The sequence below is a fragment of the Porites lutea genome, chromosome 14 (genome assembly GCF_958299795.1).
Source record: "Porites lutea chromosome 14, jaPorLute2.1, whole genome shotgun sequence".
NCBI lineage: Eukaryota > Metazoa > Cnidaria > Anthozoa > Scleractinia > Poritidae > Porites > Porites lutea.
This window is the reverse complement of record NC_133214.1, coordinates 13,163,635-13,187,818: the sequence shown is the minus strand read 5'-3', so window position 1 is coordinate 13,187,818 and position 24,184 is coordinate 13,163,635. Positions and strand designations below refer to the sequence as shown.

Here is a 24,184-nt window from a genome sequence, read left to right as displayed (position 1 = left end):
ATTAGATAAAATCGTGTAAAGTTTGCTAATCAATTTTGCATAAATTATGACCTAAATTTGGAAACCGCTGAATTTCTCGAATTGGGTCTTTGCGATTTTGGTGAAACTCTGTTCAGCGCAAGGCACTAATGCGCACTGTGCGTAGCCGAGAGATTTTCACGAAAAATGCCGGCAACAGCAGATTTTCGACTCAGACCTCAAAGGGGCGTCTCATTATAATCATTTATTTTGACATTTACTCGATCGCCAAAAATTTTATGTTATATTGTAGATTGATCTATATGTTATCCATTCTATGTGTTAGACTTACGATAAAAGTAAAGGTGGGGATACCAGAGAGCTTCAAAGTAGGATGGTACCCCCCCAAAAAACTGGGTCGAGTCACCTTAAGCATACTCCTCCCGGGAACTCCCGGGATGGTATGCTAGTTCAAGTAGTCCATCGCAGTGTTACTACCCCCTCTCCTCCCCCCCCCCTCCTCTTATTACTGAAATATGTCACCAGTACCTATTTATTCACCTGGGCGAAGAGAGGCAATGTAAGAAGCTAAGGCAACTACAATAATTATAATATTAATAATTTATTACAGTGTCTTTCGAAATGGTTGCTGCCCTAGGTAAAATAAATTGATTATAATTAGAATAATATTAATGAAAATGTACATAAGCTCTAGCTTAATTTTGCCGCTTCTTTTAGTTGCAATGAAAGAAACCCGATTCTTGACAATGGTGCCTTTTCAAAGCTCATTTTTTCTTCAGGAGGAGAAGGAACAGAGCGAATGTTGACACTACAAATGCTAAAATACGCCAGGAGAAATTAAAAACAAAAGATACTTAAAATGGGGGAGGGAATGGGGAGAGTATAAGGTGCAAAAAGACTTAAGAGCCGCTAAGTTTTACTTGACCAAAAATTCGTGTGTGAAGGCCTAAGTAAGATCTCAAGTAACTTTGCTTTGCATCTCATTAAAGTCGGAAAGTTGAAACGATTCAAGAAAGTTTCAAGCGACTTGAAAACCATCTTACGACCGGCTCAGCTGACTTGCGGTTTTGCGGTTTTTTGAGCTTTGAGAAAGGCGAGACACGTCAATCAATCTCAATTTTGTTGCGTGGGAAAATAACCTGAAGTAAAAAAGAATCGGTTGTGTGTGAAGCTTTGTTTTACTTGAAGTAATTAAAATTTACTTCTCTTGAAATATGTCTTAGCTTATTTCGGCTCTAGTGTAAAGACTACCATTGATTGAATTTATCAGAAGATATCCATACTGCCAATATCGGATATTCAGTAGGGAGTGGGATTATAGGGTGGTGGAACGCTTAAATACTTGGTTTTTTTTTAAAAACTTAGCCTATAAACAAATGAATGACTCGCAAAGATCCCAAAGTGAGGTATAATTATTAGTTCTGGTGGAATAGCTAGAAGTAAACCAGTGTATTGGTGCTATTCTTACACAATGCAGCATTTGTTACGAGTTTGATCGAGTTCTCTTTGTTTCCTTTTAACGAATCCTAACTTGTTGAAAGTTCTATTCACAGCAGCATGCTGCTCGCCATACAACGATTTATAAATGTTCAGAGCCTTTTCATAGCATTCTTCAGAAACAGGGTACTGTTTAACGCTACAATAGGTATTACCAAGATTGAAATAAGTTTTCGCTACAGAGGAATGCTTCTCGCCGTAAATAATTTTGTTAATGTCAAGAGACTTCTCATAGTATTTTTTAGCCTGATTGTACTGACGAAGGGCACTGTAAACAGTTCCCAGGTTGTAGTAACTTGTCGCTAAGTGACCATGGTGTTCACCATAAATGTTTTTGTTAATGGCAAGAGACTTCTTATGGCATTTTTTAGCCTGATTGTACTGACGAAGGGCACTGTAAACAGTTCCCAGGTTGTAGTAACTTGTCGCTAAGTGACCATGGTGTTCACCATAAATGTTTTTGTTAATGGCAAGAGACTTCTTATGGCATTTTTTAGCCTGATTGTACTGACCAAGGGCACTGTTAACAGTTCCCAGGTTATTGTAACTTGTCGCAACGTCACCATGGTGTTCACCATAAATCTCTTTTCTAATGGCAAGAGACTTCTCATGGTATTCTTTAGCCTGATTGTACTGACCAAGCTTCCAGTAAACAGTTCCCAGGTTGTAGTAACTTGCCGCTACGTCACCATGGTGTTCACCATAAATCTCTTTTCTAATGGCAAGAGACTTCTCATAGTATTCTTTAGCCTGATTGTACTGAACAAGGTCACTGTAAACAGTTCCCAGGTTGTTGTAACTTTGCGCTACGTCACCATGGTGTTCACCATAAATCTCTTTTGTAATGGCAAGAGACTTCTCATAGTATTCTTTAGCCTGATTGTACTGACCAAGGTCACTGTACACATTTCCCAGGTTGATGTAACTTGTCGCAACGTCACCATGGTGTTCACCATAAATATCTTTTTTAATGGCAAGAGACTTCTCATGGTATTCTTTAGCCTGATTGTACTGACCAAGCTTCCAGTAAACAGTTCCCAGGTTGTTGTAACTTCTCGCTAGAGCACCATGGTGTTCACCATAAATCTCTTTTCTAATGGCAAGAGACTTCTCATGGTATTCTTTAGCCTGATTGTACTGACCAAGGTCACTGTAAACATTTCCCAGGTAGTTGTAACTTGTCGCTACGTCCCCATGGTGTTCACCATGAATATCTTTTTCAATGGCAAGAGACTTCTCATAGTATTCTTTAGCCTGATTGTACTGACCAAGGGCACTGTAAACAGTTCCCAGGTTCTTGTAACTTGTCGCTACGTCACCATCGTGTTCACCATTAATCTCTTTTTCAAGGGCAAGAGACTTCTCAAAGTATTCTTTAGCTTGATTGTTCTGGTCAAGATCCTTGCAAACAAGGCCTTGCACTCGAAAATAATTCGCCTTTTCCACCTTATCTCTTAGCTCGTCATCAAGATAATTTACAAAATCAGAGCATAATGTACAAAAGAGGCGAGCGTCGGATATATTACTCAAGTCGCGACTGACTTCAGCAGTCGAGGAAAGCAAGGATATTAAATTTCCAGCAGCTATGGAGGGGAATAATTCATTATTTGTTAATTCTGTGTCGGTAAAATTAGTTTTGAAATATTTATATACCTCTTTACAATGACTGGTAGTTAGTCTTAGCTTTATGCACGTACTCTCACTTGCAAGTAGTACCTCCTTGTTATCTTCAATTAATGAACTGAAAATCTTAACAGCGACAGAAAAGTACTCAGCTTTATGTTTGCGGTTCAGGACTGATGGCAAAGTGGACTTAAGCACTTCATGAACAACGTTATGTACTCTTAAGTAAGTGGGTGTGCCTTCAACATCATACAAGCAAGTTATCATGGTGGATTCCAGAATTTTAGCTCTGATAAATTCTTCTTTTTGTCGTTTGTTACGAAATTTAACAAAGTCAACTGCAGCCTCAATAGGTAGAGGATCAGAGGTGCACAGCGAGAACAAACAAAATACTTCACAAAGAACTTTGTCGCTTTCCAAAGCTCGAGTTATTGCTATTCTGATTGCAGTAGCCGTTGTTTTGGGATATGCTCTGTTTTTTTTCGCGAAAAGCTCTTCTCTGGCTTCTTGTTCCTCGCTGTCAAACGTTTTCAGGTATTTGGTCCAACCATAATTAGGGGTACCATAGCTGACAATTGTTTGCACGTAGACTGCAGCAGCTGCCAAGGCAAGTGGCTGATACTCGAGAACTTCAGCAACCTTCTCAGCTTGTTGTTGATTCGAAATTTGGGACACTTCCGTTAAAAGGTCTACTGCATCATCTGGGTGCATTCCTTTACTGAGACACTCATGGTAAGTATGAGGGGAATTGAAGGGTATTGACTGAGCATCTTGAGTAGTTACTAGCATCTGACCATGACCCCACTCTTCACTGCCCGTTGGAGGCAGATAACTACGAACCACGGATAGGTCAACAACATTATCCACAATAATCAGCCAGCAAGAAAATTGTTTCACTTTTGGAGAAATAAAACGCATCAAATGTTGAATTTTTTCACTTGAGTCGACCTTCGTGGAGGTTGCTAGGTTGGTCAGAGCGTATTCCGTAACTCCCAGTTGTTTAGCTAGATTGAAATAGGAGTCGGCAAGTGAGTCAAGGGTTTCTGCATTCAGAGTTGAAACAAATGTTAGACTTTCGTCTTCTCGCAAACTTGTGTCATAGACTTCCTGTCCCACTTGACGAGCGAATTGACTTTTACCACAGCCCGGAATTCCTGATAAATAAATGGTGCTGATAGCTCCTTTGCTTTCATTATAAAGTTCTTCCAGCTTGTTCTTGATTCTTGTGACATCGTTGGAACGTCTAATGATTTGGTGCGATGGCTTGAATGTAAGACTACAGAAAGACTCGACTTTGGAATTGATTTCCTCAGTAAGGGTTTCTACTTCTTCCTGCTTGGTCTGCAATGTGTCTTGGGTCAATTGTAACTCGGCGTTTAGATTTTTAACTTCTTCATCTTTCACTTTTAAATCAGCTTTAAGTCTATCAGCCTGTATCTTCAAGCTATTTACTTCTGCTGTGGGAAAGCTGCTCTGGTTTTTAACATCCTCGACTTCAACAGTTGGGACTTTCAAAGATGTAAATGCAGCTATCACTCTTGCTACATAATTCTTGAATTCAGCATCAGTAAGTTCAGCCTCGTTTTTGTGAGCGATGTCGTTTCGAACCTGTCGAAGATCGTCGACCTCTTTTCTGATTGTCGCACCCAGAGTGGTGCCAATACTATCTGAGAATAATATCGCAAAAAGTAGACAACTGCAGTCCCACTCTTCCGTGTTTCCCTTTTGAATCATCGTTAAATATCGAGCATCCTTTCCGCGGCTTTTTCCCGTTTCGTTGTTGTAGAAATCGTGTCCATTTTGTGGAATGTCTTTCCATTCCCCAAACGGAGTTGTCGTGTAAAGAAAATTCCACTCTTGTTTGAAGACTTTCCGAAGTGCTTTGGGTACCAAGTTGAAGGCAGTGTAACATATTCTGAAATAATTTAACTGTTCTGGTGTATACTCCATGGTGGTTCTGGTGTATAGCTCCGTGAAATTGTAGAAATGAGTTTGTTGCCTAGTAGCCTATAGGAAAGAATAGTGAAAGCCTTTTTGAATGAAAACCTGAATGAAGTAACGCTCTTTCATATTACGTTTACCTAATGACCTAGAGGTTTTTTACACTTAATCCCCCGATGTTAATGCCCATTAATCTAATTCATCAGAAGTTCGAAATGGGTGGGGAGGGGGTAGGAAAGAGGGAAAGGGAGAGAAGCTGTTAAGATACGGGTTTTCTCAGTGTGCAGGGTTCATGAGGTGTCTGACCTCCTTCTGAGCTAGAGAATGTAGTCTCAAAAAAAACTTCTGCGTGAGACGCTAGCGTGATAGAGGTTGACAACCAAGCTTTATTCTCTCTTGTTGAACATTTTAATTTATAAAGGTGTTCTTAAATTTAAGATTTAATGTGAATATAGAATGTTAGGAGTTCCTAAGGACTGTCGCGCGAGGCGAGCATGTCAGGTGCGAGCGAGTGAGGCAAACCCCCGAGGGAAAGACACGTTCCTTTCATAACAAAGAAAAAAGTCGTTAAGTCACGTTGCCATGGTGGCAGAATTTCTGGACCTCAACAAACCGAGATCCTGCAAATATGGCAGAAAAAAGAAACCGAAAAAAAAAAATTGACATCTACGCAGTCTCTGTGCACGATTGTACTCAGGGGGCAAAACGGTAGTCCATACTTTTCTTTTCCATCGTTCGACAATGCAAATGGCCGTCTCTATCAAGATCCAGAAATTTTGTTACCACGGTAAGGGGCTGTGCGATAATTATCAGGAGGAGGGACTGAGAAATGAGCTTCAAAGGGGAAATTATTATGTAGTGTCCCCCCGCTGGCGAAAGCAGAATTAGTCCAGTGCCCCCTCTTGATCTCTTGATAATTTTTACTGCCCCTTTCCCACTCCCCCCACACCAAATATAATGTAACTGTAGAAGTTGAAAAGCTTGAAAGCCGTCTTCGCTTTTTGTTGTCTGACAACTCTGCTTGTGCTGGAAGGCTTCTCCGAGAGGAGCAGTCAGTCCAAAGCCCCATGATGACAGCAACATAAGGGGATGCAAGAGGGAGGCGAATCGCATCTTGGATAAGCTTCATGCCATTACAGAAAACATAACTAAACATGATGGCAGCTTATTTACGGAGGGTGGAAACTTAAGACTGGCCTAAATTGCCTTCACAATTTCAACAATGAGAAACGACGTTATATCAAGTCTGGCGTTGAAAAAGATGTGTTACATCTTGTTGAGGATTTGGACAGAGTGATGGCTAAATATAAGGCGACATATCAAATTGGCACCCAATCTCGTACCCAGAGTCTTGAGGCTTTTCGGAAGACTCTGGGGACATCAATTTACTCGATTTTTTTTATTGGCTATGCCTTTTTTAACCGAAGTCGAGTACCAAAATACTCCGCCAGGATCCCATAAAACACCCCTCCGTGCTGTGAACATGCATGCATAAGGTAACTGGTCTTACTACAAAGTTGTCTAATGTGACCATTGCCTTCAGGTTTTTACTTTTAAAAGACGTTCTGGGTATGAGCTTGTTGGTGTTTCTAGCATCTTCTTATTCCATAATCATACGAGACACAAAATACTCTACAGTCAGTGGTTCATAGTCTACTGTTTGGAATGAGACACCCAATCAACAGCAACAGTGTTCTCCGCCTTGTCAGGCGGCCTGAAGCAACACTGACTTCCTACCGCCTGCAAAGGCCTGAAAGTTTACTAAAATTAAAGATTAAGTACTTTAAAAAAATACATAAGTTGTGATCTGATCCAATTCTCACATGCCACACGAAAATGAATAAATGTATGGAGAAGTACTTAAGTATACACCAGGCTCTAGTTGTTCAAATGTTGGATAGCGCTATCTACAGGACAAATCACTATCCAGCGGATAAGTATTGGGGAAACTAATTGCACTATTCATTGAATAGAGATTTATCCGGTGGATAGCGATATCCAGCCTTTGAACAACCGAGACCAGTATACACAGCTTTTCTTTTTAAGGGCCACACATTGTGGAAAGGCAACATTGAAGACATTATTGGAATCAATCGTTTTAATTTGTTGTGTAAAGGTAACAATTAACTGCCGATTTGCATAAAGTAGGTCTTAAAATGAGGGAATATCATTTCAGGGAACTTAGCTCCTAAGTTACCAACAAGAGCGCAGCCATTTCCCACACACCACTATCCGCTTGTCCTCGGAAACATGCACCTCTGAGGCACACATTTTTTGCCTTACTGGCTGTGAATGGTCCCTTACCTGTTGAGCTAAAATTTAGGGAGAACACTGTGCAAGGTTATCAAGTGGGACACACACCTGCACCCAAGTTCTAGTTGATAATCCCTCTCCCTTCAATCCCCCAGGAATATAATAATAAAAAAATATAAAAGACAGCTAGCTATGGGAAAGAGTTTATGTCTATGGGATAGACAGAATCCACGACAAGGATTTCGGCAGCATAAAGTTAGCAAATGGCTAAGGTAAATAACTAAGTTATACCCCGCCCCCCTCGCCACCACCGCCTTAGTAGCTACATCAAAACAAAGGCTCTGGTCACATCATGTGGAAAGTCATTAGTTTATGGTAGCATAAGCTGATGTTAATGAACCAATAGTTCACTTGACCCTTATACCAATCAGTGCACACATATTGCTATACTAGGAACAACATATCTCTATTCTTTTGTCACACAATATTATTTTAACATATGAATAAGTCTTATATGTACCAAGTAACTGTAAATATCAATTATCCAAGGTACAAGAAAAAAATGAGCAGTAAATGTAAGTGGTTGCTCTATTATACAAGCAATCTTTCTCTTTTAGCAAAGTCCACTCTAATTTCATCATGATATTTCTAGACTCCACAATTAAGGCTTCATTCATATTATCACATGCTCATCATGCACATGTTCTCTCCTTTATGCAGTCACTGTCTATTCCCTGCCAATTTTCTCAGGGCTCAATGATTCAATCACAACAGTGCTTTTTTCCTACCACTCTCCCACTGGACTGGAACCTATTTTTTTTGCTCTCTTTTTTACACCTCACTTTTACTAAATCTCTATATTTGTATTTTTAAAATTCATCATTGATATTATACACAATAGTATAATTATACTGGACAATAGGTCAACTTCCTTTTTGGTTGCTGGGATGTAACTGCTGTCTTGCTTTCCATTAAAAGTAGTATATGTGACGGGTAAGTGCAACCCTTGGCTGCACTTCACCCCACAGTAAGTCTTAGCCCTTGGAGACAGGTCTGGGAAAACATCCACTTCAGGCTGTGAACGTACCCCTGGTCTCACCTGATCTCAGTACTCCACCCAGGTGGGCCCCCATCCTGGTTCCCCTCAATTCCTAGTCACTAGGGGATATGAACCTCACCCCCTGGAGACTGAGTGGGACTCCTGTCCAGGGTGGGTACCCCCGGTACCACACTATCTTGCCTGGCTTCACTCCTAGTCCCCTTACCCCAAGATTTAAGTGCTTCCTTGCCACCAAAATTTTTCGCCCATTTACCATGTTCTGTGGTATCTTTCTGTTCGGTTTACTGCAAAGAACTGTATGTAAAAGCTTCAACTAATCGAAGAGTTTATTAAGCTATCTAACCTGCTTAATTACTATTGTGATTTGGCTAAAGTATATGACTGTCATGAATGATGATGGAATTTTGAGATATTAATAGACAGTGATCAATGTAATTAATATCAAAAGCAGTATACTTAAAAGATCTAAATCTTTAACAATAAAAAATGTCTAAAAACATCTCATGCTTTATCTAGAGCTTGTATCCATGAGGAAGTCATTTGCAAAGAAGCAAAAAGGATCATGAGCATACTGAAATTTGTGATGCAAAAAATTCTTTTACCATGTAAAACAGAGACTAAACCCAAACATAATGCATCAACTTCCCCTGCTGAGTCTCATTATCTACTCCTGAAGAAATTAAAGGAGCTACATTATAGGGTAAATATATTTGTCACTATTGGCATATCTTATTTAGTTAAGAGTACGCAATGCATGGAATCCATACATGAGAAAACAAGAAAGCAAAATCAAAGGGGTGCAATCGCGCAGTGTAGAAAGGTTTGAAAATGCCTAAACTTACACCTGGACAGTCATGCGACCAAGCTTGTATCTATTTAATGTTAGGCTGCCACTGATGCACAGAAGGATGGAAGCAAGACTGTTAATGCCTACAATGGTAAATGGTTTGGAGCTCCCAGTCCCTGTCCTACTATATGAAGCAGAAGCATGTGACTTAAGACAGTACCATCCACAGAGATTTAAAAATCTGAGTAGCTACACTCCAAAAACATACACCAATCAAAGCCTGAACAGCCTACTGCAACTTGGGTACTTGAGTCAAGAGACTCTACATTATGCTGTGTAAAGATACTTTTGCTCACTTTTATTCCAAGGATCGCGTCAGTTACCAGAAATGCCAATATTGATTTTTTTTTTTTACCATTTTTAATATATGTTTTGATTTTCCAATATCCACTGTGCCACAGTGACAGGTAATTCCTTTGTTGATCATTAGTGTAGATTTGATAGGATTTTATAGTCTTAACACACAAAAATTATCAACAAAATGTGTTTTTTAGACAATAAATCTTAGGTAAAGGAGTCTTGCTAAAATAATGTACAGTAATCAATATATTATTATTATAGCTTTGATACAGTATAATGACAAGACAAACGAATTGACAACTATTTACATGCATTTAATTTTTGTATCATTCGGCCCATGCATGCAGTTTTCTTGGCTCGTTGCAATCTCACATAGCATCTGTAACATATCATAGGCTTTGTTGATGCTCTAGTGGATCACAAAAGGCAAAAAGGGCATTCGATTAGGATGTGATCTGAGCCTTTAAATACAGCTTTAAGAACAAAATAAATAATATGTTTTAAAATTGCAACACTACACGAAAAAAACTCTTGGGTTAATTTTGATTCTACTGAAATAAAACGAATAACACAAAGGTCACGAAGAGTATATTACAGTGAGTACTTAGTGATTAGAATTTATGTTTCTCCCTTTTTCTTCCAATATTTCGTTGCGAATCACGATTGTGAAACCCTACATTTGTTTACCTCAAAGATTGACAAGGCATGTGAATGAACTTACAACTGTCTTATAGGACAGTATCTAAGTACAAATGGTTTGTTTGGCACAATCATAGGGGTTGCTGCAAGTTATGTTTTCAGTTGAATTTGGCCTTGTAATGGATACTAGGATTATAGAAATTTTACGACACAAATCGATTCTTTTGAAATGACTAAAAAATCTGGTAACTTGTCTGACATTTGATGACATTTTTTTTTATATAAATTGCACATTTTCTATAGTAAGAGCATTAAGCATTGAGAGTACATTTCCTGTTTTACAATGCATGTTGAATTGTTTTTACAATTTAATGCAAAGGCAGATGACATAAAATGAAAGTTAGGGCCCCTCTGTAATAAGAGTAATTTGAATTTGAGCCCCCCTATCTTGGCATTATTTTTACTTAATACCCCTTCCCCCCCTCTCATCTGGTTTTTCAGCCCCCCTCCTGATAATTATTGCACAGTCCCTACCTTGACGTCACACTTCCCCTCTCTTTTGAGAAGAGCCGCTTAGTAGAGGTTTGTCTGCATGTTTAGTTTACCTTTTGTATTATGGACTATAATACAAATGCACCCTATTAGCAGAGCCTTAATTTCTTTCCCTTGCTGCCCACAGTGTGATAAAAATATCAAGTATCTTGACATCAATTGGACATTTCAAGACAGTTACAAGTATGTTATCATATGTTACAGATATATTTTTCCAATATCCTTTGCAAGATTCAAAGGCCAAAAATTCCACTGATTTTACACTATTTACCTGAATCAGAAATGTAAGGGTGTTTTTAATATTTGAAGTGCCATTTTCACAAATCTATTTTTTTATTGTTTGCGAAATTGACTAGAAAAAACTTATCAAGAATTTTACTCTTCATTTCATATATTTATTTTACCTTGAACCTTTATGCCTTGAAACCAAAAAATATATAAAATAATGCTCCTTTTTTTGAGGTGGATATCAGATGCGGAGCGATCGTTGGTAAGAGAAGTCAGGCAACAGGTTAGCTAAATGCAACAATCAGATGATGTACAGTCGCTTAGGCCAGCGTTTTTTACAGACAGAACAACATAGACAACCTGAAGTCATGCCAACCTTGTTCCCAGGTTCTCTCTCCTAACGGTCGAGGTTCCAAGGTTCTCTCTCTCCCCCAGCAGGGACACATAGAAGAAAAACCCTGGGAACGAGGTTGAGGCCATGAGCAGGGGTGTAACAATTCGTATTCCTTGCGATTCAATTTGATTTCGATTACTACCTTTCGATTTCGACTATTTCGCTTCCATTATGTAAATGTTTCCTAATTCTTATAACATAATGTATAATGTAAACAATATGGAACCATAAACCCTCAATTTGAGAATAGAAACAGGGACAGGAGGATTTACCGTCACTTGGTTCGTCACCATTGTTTGAGAACCTGACAAAGAGCGCATTGCACATGGTTTGCCTTATTTAGAAATTCTCAAGGGGTGGTTGAAGGACAGCATTTTTACCAGGCAACACAAAATGGCACACAAACTGCTATCTTCTTTACTCTTCAATCAAAAACACACATTTTAAAGAGTTTTGGATTCTGATTTTACGATAAAATAACTCACTGAGAGCACCCTAGAAAAGGCGTACAAAAATCGAACCAAAGAATTTTGAATCGAACTGAATGGTCATTTTAGAACTGCGATTAATCAAGAATTTGATTAATCCTTACACCACTAGTCATGAGGATTCATTGAGCAGCGAGCGAGGAACCACAATAACCTATGTGGGAAAAAGGGAGGGGGATTGGGGAGAGAGGGTAAGGGACCATTTCCCCGCTTTTGTTCATTTCTCCCTGCCCCTTCCCTTTTTGCACCTGCCACACAGGCTAGAACCATAACATTTTTACATCAGAAACTATCTTCTTGAGTCCACCCAGATAATTTTTCTTACTTCTAGGAAATTTCAAACCAAAAAAAAAATTACCCTATGGGCACCAACCCTACCCAAAAAATTAAAGCAACAACATCTAAGCCTTCCCTTTATTTAGCTACCTGATTTGGATTTGAATCCCAGCAAAGACATTCACTCATTTTTTAGGAACAGCATTGCAATTGAAGAGAGCAAAAAAAGTGAAGCCCAACGGTTTTCGACGATTATAATCATGATTATGATTTTGATCAATTTTTGGGATTATGAAGTTCCCTTATTGATATATTATGCAAAATACAGTGGAGTGTTGCAAAATGTATACAATGAAATGCTGTACTTACACTTTTTTGTGTTTAATTTAGCTGAGAGCACTCAGGTTAAATGGTACAATGTCTTCATCTCTATACTGTTTAGCCTGTAGAAAAGGAAAGTGAAAGTCAAATTTGCAAACAAACAAGGCAGGCGACCAAAAAAAGAGGATTAGATCAGAAGTTTTAGGGTTTACTCGATTCTTCTGTTTCATGACCTTTCACGGGTCCTTCAAGAGTATGTTGTGTCTTTGGTTTAACCCTTGTAGAATCAGACACTATGTAGAATCTATGCAAATGCTATGTCACAAAGCTATGTAAAACCTATGTTAATGAGTCATACATTGCTTTAACCAGATCCTATGTTGTTTCTATGCCAGGACTATGTTTTTTGTATCGAAAATGCTATGTTTTCGCTAGTCAAACGGAACCTACTTAAAAGCTATGCAGTCTTTAAAGTTAGGAATAAAGGAAGAAATGACATAGTTTCCACATAGCCTATGCATACAGTTTACTTAGCTTGTGGAAAGAGATTTTAGACTTCATAGTCAACCTCATAGAAAAATCATAGAAAATAAATAGCCTTCACATAGGACTGAAATAGAGTTTACATAGTAAAATGGAACAGGGAACAGTTGATTAAATAGCTTTTGAATAGGGTTTGCTTAGAATTTAGATAGCCCAGAAATAGTAAAAACATATGAAAAACATAGCCTTTTAACAGGTGACATATACTTTGCATAGCATTAAAATAGGGAAAACACAGAACAAATAGTCTTTGCATAGCTTTGAAATAGGATTTTAATAGTATTTGAATAGGTAAAACATATCACATACACAGGCTTTAACTAGAGTTCAAACAGAAATTACATAGAATTGACATAGTCTCTTATGTATGTAGGTTTCGATCTGCTTAAGCAAATGTAGTGTTTAAAATACGCTCGTAAAAATCACCAAAATAGTAAAAATAGTATAAACATATGAATTATAATGCCTTTTACATTGGTAAGAAATCGGTTTTGAAACGAAAAATTGAAAACTTATGACAATATAATACCACGAACACTAATAGTAACACAAATGCAGTATTTTCATGGAGGTTTCAGAATCGAAACCCCAAGTTAAAGTTTGCTTAATTTGCTTATCGTGTAGACTTTTGGCTGATGTCGTGCTCTTCAGTGCCATACAGTTTCCTTTTGACTGCAACGAATAAGTATCTGCAAACAGAAAAGTGGAGATTTTAAGGCAAATGAACATAAAAACAACCTGACGTTTTAGAATTGAAACGAAGGAGTATCAAAGCGTGATCGAAGGTGACCGATCCTTGTTCAGATACGCGAAAAGGGGAGACAACACAGGCAAATCGAAACTTAATTGAGAAAAACATCACTTACCAACGTTAGGAATACTTTTTGTTGAACCTGGCAGGAAAAAGACTGGAAATTGAAGTAAAAAGAAGCGTCTTCTTGTAAAAACGCATGCTTACAGCTCGTCTTCTTTGACTTGAAAGCGCCCGCGTGGAAACAGACAATTTTCACGCCTTTTCATTGGTTGAAAAGGCCCACGTGACGATAAAACGCAAAATACGCATGTGTTGAACTCACGGGCTTCCCTGGGAACTAGTGGAAACAAAATGGCGGACAAACACCCACCGAGGACTTTTCCGAGGACTGCAGGTAGCGTTTCGCAGTTTTGACCATGCAGTTATATTCAGGAGACGTCCACAATCAAGACGAAAGATCGAACCCAATGTAAAAGAAGAAAATGATGCATGGAAGTATCATTTCAAGTGAAGAAACTCTAGGGAAAAGCTAGAAAGGAAAGTTAAGACAGGGATGATGGATGTAGCGATTCAATGCTTAACAAAAATCTTCTCACTAGGAAACTATCTGCAAGCACAAAAAAAATTATAGTACATGATTTTTCAGTGTTTTAGTTTAAAACACTGCTTTTTACTTTGGAAGTATGCTTAGCCTTCTGTAAGCGCTACCATCAACATGCCTAGTCACTTAAAAGCTATGTTGCAATATCACATAGAAAACGCATAGACTACATATATTTTTCATATGAGTGACATAGGAAAAAATATGTTTATGTAAAAGCTATGTAGCCTTTATCTCATGATAAAGCTAAATGAAAATGTCACATAGTGAATACATAGGCTGCAAATATGTTTCATCACATAGCATAGAATATACATAGCACTATGTAAAAGCTAAGAAACTTGTTGGAAATAAAAGTGAAGATCGAGATGCTATGTAAAAGCTATTTTACTTTGATGCATAGTGAATACATAGGATGCTAATCGGAAGGAAAAGCAGAACTTTCTATTGCATAGTAAATACATAGCTATGTCAAGACTATGAAAAGATTTTGAATAGTATTTGCATAGGTATTCAAAAGCTATGTGCTTTTCAAATAGCCTAAACATAGTTTCAACATAGATTTTGCATACTTTGGACTATGTTGTTTGGTGTGTTACATAGTTAATACATAGGCAGTAGTGAACATAACATAGCTAAAACATAGTCCAACATAGTAAACAAATAGCATGAGCATAGGTTTTGCATATGTCTGGTTCTACAAGGGATTGCTACTGTTCTGACTACATCTTTCAATGGTTTATTCTCAAATTTCGCAGAAAGAAGGGAAAGTGTCATGAAATGCAGTCTGCTACACAGCTGTTTTTAGTGTCATCACGCAATGCTCCTCTCCACAATATTTTTACGGCTGCTTAGAATCGAACCACATTCCTTTCCCTTTGTGTTTGTGGTCTAACAAACCAACCAATCATGTATATGAAACTTGACAATACCTGAGCCGCAGGGCCGGACGTAGCGAACAAGCTTCTCAATTTTCGACAACTCAATCAATCGCCGCTGAATGTGTCTGCAAGCAAAGAAAAGGTTTAATTTGCAGAAAAGTTTATTCTTAGCGGTTAAAAAAGTTCCAAGTTAAAAAAATGTTTTCATAGGCCTAGATCGGTTGGTTCTTTTTAACATGCATATGTATGATGAATTTCATGTGCCTGATGTGCTTATTGTGTTGCTACATACTCGATCTCAAGGGTACTGATTCAATTAGACTACGAGTAGTCCCCCATTTTTCCTTAGGGATAGTAGAGCGAGTGAAGCGCGAGCGCCCGTGAAAATCACCCCACGCGAGAAAAGGCGACACCCAATAAGGGACTACAGACAAAGCCCAAGCTTTTGAACTAATGCGTTGCTCTCACAACGCAAAACTCTGATTGGCTCTTCCATGGAAATCTGTCAACATCTGTCAAAAGCGCGCCAGCCGCTATCAACAATCGACATAATCTCAATTTCCAGAACAAATAACTAGAAGAACTAATAACAGCAAAGAACAAATAACTAGTCAGAGTTGCTCTTGTAGAAGCAACTAAGAAGAAAGCCAACCCGACAACTGATGAGGTTCGCGTGGAGAACCAAAACCATGGTCTTGTCTGATCACAAAGTGGGAAATGAATAACAGAAAAGTCGCAAGGCTGTTAAGCTTATTCAGAAGTTATCACCAAGAAGGAACTACGCATCCAGTCCAAATACTCACATTATCTCCAGAAAAACAAGCGGCAGTTAAAATTCATGAGCAGTCATGACTCAGTCACATCGCACTTCTCCATAGTTGATGTAGTTTTAGTTTAAGCTGCAATCCATTCTTCGAGATTTGGATATCGCTATCCGACCTGCTAAAAACGCTATCGAGCTGGGCCCAGCGTGACAAAACATTGCAGGAAACCGTCACATTCAAGGCCAAAAAGAAGATCGCTTAAAATTATTCAGATCCAGGAGGCAATCGCCGGAGAAATTAAACAACCTCAAACCCTTATTTAGCCGCATTGAAGAGCTTTACTTTTCAAAAGAGGTCAAAGAAAATGCTCTTGCATTAGAGGGCAAATCATGCCGACCATAAACAATAACCGCAGAAAATTAATATGCGTGTCACAACCTCTCAGTGTGAAATAAGCAGCAAAAATCACATTTGCTCAGTCAAAACGTTTTCCTCCAGAGCATAATCTATCCATCAGAGAAAAAAAATTCATTGGAACAAGCAGCATTTTGGCATGACCAAAAGTCGTGTGTTGCCTACACTATCAAGTTCTTCACGCAAAACAACCGTGAAGAAAATTAGTATCTGGGTTTTCTTTTGCTTGCAATAAGTATCCCCCGCAGTTTACCGATGACAAGAGCAATGACAGCTCAATTAGGGAAGGAATCCCATTGGATGCGCTTAATTGATTTGGAAGGGGATATGAACTTCACACTCCAAAATCAGTCGGCCGTGAAGGGTCAAAAGCTTGGGCTTTGTCCGTAGTCCCTCATTTTTCTCTCTCCCCGCTGCGTGTCGCCTTTTCTCGCGTGGGTTGATTTTCACGCGCGCTCGCGTTTTGCTCACTCTACTATCCCTGAGGAAAAACGGGGGACTACTGGTAGTCTATGATTCAATTAAAAGCAATCTTATAAATTATTGATGAACGATTTCCTGAAACTATACACAGCAACTTTATAGGCACATCCATGTTGTGCACCACATTTGCTCGACTTGCTAGCATGCTGTTGCTGCTTATCTTATAAATTGTGAATAGGACTACAACAACACTACTCCAGTTGATTGCTTGTTTTTACACGACGATTTCGATTGTTCTGTCATTCACACATGGGGTACCGATAAAAGCAAAGCTGTGATTGGAGGAGTCACCATACCGCAAACGTGGCATGAACACCTTCCAGAAAATGGGAGCTGAATTCTAATTGGCTAACCGTGGGAAAGGAATGTGGTTTGATTCTCAGCAGCCGTTTGTGGGAAAGAGCGTTACGTGACAACACTAAAACAGCTGTGTAGCAGTCTAGATGAAATGTGGGTTGACTAAAATTAATAGAACTTTACTTTAACGTTGAATCAGCCGAAAATCAAATTAGATTTAATAAACTTTAACACCGGCACCATGTTAATGATTTTGGCGTTGACATTCCTCGGCAGGTTTTACAGAACATTCCTACTTGAAATCCATCAAATGCCGTACCATGATTATAGTTTTGACATATTTTTCTCAGCATTGCTGAGAGGTTGATTCTGGAGTCGAACTTAAAGTGTAGTCGAACTCGATTATTTTCACGATGTTCAATTGTCTAGAATGCTTTAATCAAGTAAAAATAAATTTTAGTAATTTGTGCTTTAGTTTCGGCACATGATAAGTTCAACGTTTCAACTGGGCCTAACAGTGATTGATTGTAGCCGTCTTTTTTATAACTTAAAACTGTGTTTTTATCAAGAAAAGATTTCGTTAGCTCAAAAGGTGTTGTCTTAGTAAACTTGAAAGTTCAAATAAAAACATCGACTACAGTTTTGAAAACTAGCTAGCTTTAATTTGTACCCTATTCTTCTGATTGGTATTCTTCATATAAAATAAGAAACTCTTCTTCAGTAACTGAGCCTTCTGCGAAAGAAATTACAAGCGAGTTTCGCACATGACTTCACTGTCCGCTGTTTTGTTGTCCGATCTTAAATTGAAAAATTTCGCGCCTTCTTACCGTCATGGCCCCAGGCCGCCTGTATACACATCCAACCGTCCCAGCCTACCGTCTTAAAGTCCCTATTTTCGGTTGTCTTAAAGCTGTGTGTGCCTCTAATCTGCTTTGGTTTTAACTAAATGACTAGTCAAAGTAGTCAAAGTTTCACAGACATAAATGGCTTCATACAATTTGAAATATTATTATGACAGTCGAGTATGCAGAACCGATCAGCAGTATACCATCCCTTCTTGAAACAGATGAAAAGAGAATATTCTCTCAAGTCAGATCTTAAGTTGAAGGAGTTGAAAATTGAGCATGAATTCAAAGATTCTACAGACGAACTTTTGGGATATCTCTTTCTTCAGGTTGCTCATTCTTCAGGAAATTCAGCATTAAAGACACTACATGTAGCTATGGTAGAAACGGCCTTTAAAACAACCCTGATCCAACCAAGTTATGATAGTCTGAGCTAGACTTCTATCTTTAACGGCTGGCAAATGGTACCTCGAACAACGTGGGTCTTGAAAAATTTTGGCAGGATCTTGAAATCTTGGAAACGTTTTTGATAAGTCTTGAAGTCTTGTTTCTGCATGGTTTGTTTTTACTTTTTTTGAGTCTTGAAACTTTTTACCGAAGAGTCTCGGGGTCGAGTTTCTAACTAGGATTTCAGTGTCTTGGCGAGTCTCGCATTTTACCATTCGCCACCCCTTCTTGAGGGTCCTAATGGGGTTAACTGACAACTGGCAAATCGCGCCTCAAATTTATGTGACAACTGACATTTGCCTTGGGTTTTACTGACAAATGGCAAAGGACCTTTATTTTCTGCAACACCCTTTAATGAGGCTTTTCAATAGTATTTTTCCACTCTTTTCGTAGGATGATGTGATCAAATGTGCGTTTATCATGGTTTATATGGTTAATTTTGGCAGCACGACGCTTCAAAAGTGTTATATTTTGTTAATGGTTTACTGTAAATTCCATGTGTGTCATGTACCATTATATTCGTTGTAAATGACCATACAATGATCTCAAATTTACTCTCCTCTCGAATGTGCCGGCATACACGATGGCTGCTAATGACGGCGTTTTAAAAGCAATTGTAAGTTTTTTACCGAGGAGATTCAGATATGGTCCTTCTTGGTGGTCTTTCTTACAATCTACGTCCTTGAAGGTATAAATTTTAGCTTTTTCAAAAAAAAAAAGGTTGGACATGTTGGACTCTGGCAAGCAAAAGCGTTTATGTGACTTGAGAAATTGAGGGCTACTTGAAATGCTTTCATTATTCAATAGCAAAACTGATAAAAACTGTGACACCAGTACATCAGTTTTCGAATTTGATGTTTTATAGTTCACATTATTTGTGCTCTTTAAGCTAAATTTCGATAAAAAAAAATAAACAAATAAGTTTCATAGTTAATATTAATAATCATTTAACTGACGACCGACAAAAAGCCTAAAATTTAACTAAAAGCTGACAAATGGCCAAAGTCTTAACTGACAACTGACATTTGTGTCCCCATCAAGACACTCCTTCTTTACTAAAACTGCATGCCTTTCGGTGAGCCAGGATCAAACAATTTTTAGTTGAGTTAAATTGATCATGACTATACAGATCTATACAGAAATGGGTACTCACGTTTCTATTAATGCTAGCTGACAGGAATTGTGCTGTATTTTTTTAAACTGTTAACTGATTGCGGGCTTTCCGAATAGTAGTCTTCGCTCCACGTAAAACAGGAGAAACTGAAAGTGAAATGTGCCAACAAAGCGCTATCAAGTGTCCAGACGAGATTTATCCTGTTGATAGGTCAAAGTAGCCAAAGTTTCACAGACATAAATGGCTTTATACGGGTTGAAATACGACGGTCGAGTTTGCAGAACCGATCAGCAGTATACCATCCCTTCTTGAGACAGATGAAAAGAAAATGATCGTTGAAGGAGTTGAAAATTGAGCATCAATTCAAAGATTCCACAGACGAACTTTTGGGATACGTCTTTCTTCGGGTTGCTCGTTCTTCGAGAAATTCAGCATTAAAGACACTAGCTATAATGGTAGAAACGGCCTTTAAAACAACCATGATCCAACCAAGCTATGGCAGTCTGAGCTAAACTTCTATCTTTACTAACATTGCATGCCTTTCGGTGCGCCAGGATCAAACAGTTTTAAAATAAGTTAAATTGATCATCACTATACAGATCTATACAGAAATGGGTACTCACGTTTCTATTAATGCTCTGACAGGAATTGTGCTGTAAACTGTTAACTGATTGCGGGATTTCCGAATAGTAGTCTTCGCTTCACGTAAAACAGGGGAAATTGAAAGTGAAATGTGCCAACAAAGCGCTATCAAGTGTCCAGACGAAATTTATCCTGTTGACAGGTGTTTGGAAAATATATCATGACGTAACTTGCATGATGAGGGAACCCGGGGATAGCAGGGCCGGATCCAGGATTTTTTTTAGGAGGGGGTGTCTCTGTTCTACTTCAACACCAATAAACCACCTTTTTTTTTTTTTTTGCAGAATACCTGTTGTATTAGAAAACCGCAGGTCATCTCAGGGTGGGGGGGGGTGCGCACCCCCTGCACCCTCCCCCTAGATCCGCCCCTGGATAGGAAATAAGGGAAACGTACTACTTGGGAGGTATACAGCTGTTTCAAGAAAGGTTGTTGGAAAAAGTGCACGTGACAATCCCGAAAGGTATTGTGGGTGGTTTTGTCTGCCCTGTTCTCCAAAGAAATTTGAAAGAATGGCACGAGAGGCCACGGACATATATTGGCGAGTGCTAATGGAAAGCAACAAAAGTAGGTTCGACAGCTACAGTCGTGAGGAACAGTGCATTGGTCATATCCCATATTTCCTTTCGGGTTTGTCGCGTGCACATTTTTTTCCGACAACCTTTCTCGAAATAGTTGTATACAAAGGTATATCGACAGCGCGGTTCAAAATAAATAACGGTAGTTCAGATATAAATGTAGTTCGAATGTGGCGAGTGGCTCGAACTAAAGAAAACGGAGAAAAAGAAATGGAGACCTAGATCCTCTCCCCCCTCCCTACCCGAGCTCTTCTCGTTGTTTTTTCTTTGCGCCTTTATACCCTGAGAGCAGACGAGGTGTTCGACAAACGCAGACTGCAGACTGGCAGGTAAACGAAGCAAACATTTGTTGTAGAATGCAACACTCTCTATCCCTAAACTAGACTTTTAAATGACTTAAACTTTAGGGATAGGGACTCTGTTAAAGCATTCCACAACAAGGTTTTCCTCGTTTACCCCCGGGGAATTTTGGATAGGGGTGTGCGGCGAAGGTTCGTGAACCCTAATTCTATTTAAGGACTAAGAAAGCGAAAACTGGTACCCTTTCTAAGGCCGAAAGCCGAAAAATGACACCCTTTTCAAGGAAAAAACAAAATTATTAATAGCATGAAAAGGAAAACTTTATTTCTTCTCTGTAACATTGGATGTATAGCATCAAGCATAAAATACTAGAATAAGCCTAGTTTAAAAAACAAATGTTCGTTTAAGCGGGCTTTTTCACACTCCAGTACTAGATAATACAATTAAGCTACCTTATCTAAGGACCACACCAGGGACACAGAAACAATAGGGTCAAAAAAGATACCCTATTTAAGGACCAAGAACCCCAGGGGGGGGGGGGGTACTCGGGATTTCAAGGTGACGGGGATGATCGAATGGAGCCAAAAGTCAAGACCCAAAAAAATCCCTAGGGCTTCCAGCAAAACCCCAAAAAATCCCTGGACCAAAAATTAACCCCCCAAAAATCCCATGCCGATTTTGTGGCCCTTAAAAGTTCCAGACTATTGTATAACACGTGCGATGTAAAGCGACACCATAGTTAACTATTAAACAACAGCAAAACACGTTTGTTTGTACTTTATTCGCAGAACTATGCCGCCACAGCACTATCGATTCTTTTTAAGACCCCCAAAAAATTGTTACTCAAATCAAGCTACCCAAAAAAATACTTGCCAAATTTTTGTACCCAAAAAAATCCCGGAATCGAAAATTTCAAACCCAGAAAAATCCTTCGATCATCCCGTCACTTGAAATTCCGAGTACCCCCCTGGGCCAAGAACCTCAAAAACCATACCCTATTCCGCGGCAAGTACCTATATAGCCCACATATGGGAGTACCCCCCCCCCCCCGGGGGTTTACCTGCCAGTCTGCAGTCTGCGTTTGTTGCACACCGGAGCACACCCCCCAACCTCGTCCCCAGGGGATGAGGTTGCAGAGGCCCTTCAAACGATCCCGTTTCACTGTCACACAATAAATACGGCACAAAAAAAAAGTGGAAAAAGCCCAGAAAATGAAGTGTTACAACAGACTGATATATAAACAATTTTTCCAAGTCTCAGGTCTATGTGGCCCACAGTTTCCGATTTATTTGCCGAAACATTTCACGCACCATTGTAGACTTTGTATGGAGACGCCATATTTGTGTACAGTTTTGATACACAAATATGGCCGCCGGAAATCATGATCAACGATAACATCAACACCTGGAGCTCACTTTTACTATAAAAGCTCTTTCTTCTCACACAAGATTTAGCATACGTGCGCATAAACACATAATGTTGATGCAAACCCACAGCTGCTTTGGAAGCTTAGAACATGTATAAGAGTGCCCACCGTTGTGTGGCCTGAAATAGATAGGTTATCAAAGATTGCTTCCGATCAAAAATAGCCTGGGGATCCGGAAAAGCAAACCTTTAGGGTTAAAAATGGTAGGCAGTGGGTAGGATATTCTGGAAGCATGCCGTACAGCCTCGCTTCTAAGGTAACTGCATAAATAAACAAATAATGTACATTTAATTTGAACTGGACCGATCCCGTCCGATCTGGGCCGATCCCGTTTTTTAGTCCTTAAATAGGGTTAGGGTTCACGAACCTTCGCGGCACACCCCTAACCAAAATTAGCAGGAGTACCCCCCCGGGGGGCCGATACTGGTAAAGTCGGAAAGGAGCCAAGGAATAGGGAAGGCGAAAAAGTTTCCCAAGCGGCGGGGAGAGGAGGGGGGCTGCTAATGACTTGAAGGGGGGAGGCTAAAGTGAAGTGAGGGGGGGGGGGGGTAAAACCTTTTTTTTTCAGCCTCCCAGGGCTCCGCCTTCCCTGACAAAACCCGTACAGCTGGAGATTAACGAGGTTTTTGCAACATACAGCATACTCCCCCCTGAGTGGGATGTTAGTCCAAATAGTCCATCGCAGTGTTACCCCCTCGCTTCCCATTCCTGCAATATGTGGCCAGTACCTATTTCTTCACCTGGGCGAAGAGAGGTAATGTAAGGAGCTAAGGCAAATACAATACCACTCGTGATACTTCAAAACTGTCTCATATTTTACCCGCCTGACGTACAACAATTTTGAAATAGCACTTGTGGTATTTATGCCAAATATCACCACAAATCATGCTATTACCTTTACTAACAATTTATTACAGTGTATTTCTAAATAGTTGCTGCCCTAAGCACATTAAATTAAAAATAATTATAATATTATTAATTAATTTTGATCACTGACTATGTTAATGAAAAATTTACAAAAGCACTAGCTATAAAAAAAAAAATTCATAGAACTCTATCTAGAAAAAAATAATATACAAGAGATAATGTAAATCATGTCTTCGAAAATAATGAAACAAACGAGAAGAAACACTTAAGATTAAATGCATATTTAAAAAGATAAGTTGCGTAAATAATGACTCATAATTTGATTGAGTCACACCATACAGGGGATTTACGTCAGTTGCTGCAAATGCAAATTATCTCCGGTACGGAGTATAGGAGATAATGACTTTCTACGTGTTATTTCTTGGGCGTGTTGGTATTATCACCCCTTATTGGTGTTAGTTAATTATCTATTGTGCTATGTAGCTATATATATTTGTTAATGTATGCTGTTTGTCACTCTCGCTCCAGTACGCTGTACCAGGCAGATAATTTTTTGTTAGGCACAAGAAGACGCAAGATGCCCCTTCCGGGACCAGATGCTCCCGATTTGCGAGAAGAAGGTTCTTCTAACGCTGGTTCTGATGGTTTTCATTCTTTAGTGCAGCAGGCTGTAGCTGATTCGATGGCTTCCGTTACCATGCAGATATCGTCTTTAATCGACTCCCGCTTCGACAACTTTAAGAAGCAGTTCACGGAGGAAAATTCTTCATCAGTTGAGGCAGCCGTTAAACGTGCGAAGCGCGCTCGTTTTGTTTTCCAGAGCAAAGGAAAC

General features: G+C 39.2%; 2 protein-coding genes across 2 annotated transcripts in view; one reads left to right on the top strand and one right to left on the bottom strand.

Annotated features, from left to right (window-relative positions):
* Positions 1–1,420: 1,420 nt before the first annotated feature.
* Positions 1,421–20,310, bottom strand: LOC140924716 (uncharacterized). Its single transcript, XM_073374728.1, has 2 exons — positions 20,165–20,310; positions 1,421–5,106 (listed from the first exon to the last, which is right to left on the bottom strand). The coding sequence occupies exon 2, from the start codon at positions 5,047–5,049 to the stop codon at positions 1,444–1,446; it is 3,606 nt and encodes a 1,201-aa protein (XP_073230829.1). The 5' UTR covers positions 5,050–5,106; positions 20,165–20,310; the 3' UTR covers positions 1,421–1,443.
* A 3,476-nt stretch (positions 20,311–23,786) lies between these two features.
* LOC140924095 (uncharacterized) overlaps positions 23,787–24,184 on the top strand; it is a 1,362-nt gene continuing 964 nt past the window's right edge. Inside the window, exon 1 of the mRNA XM_073374096.1 lies at positions 23,787–24,184. This exon is cut by the window's right edge and continues 443 nt beyond it. Within this exon, the coding sequence (XP_073230197.1) occupies positions 23,852–24,184 (333 nt within the window). The 5' untranslated portion in view covers positions 23,787–23,851.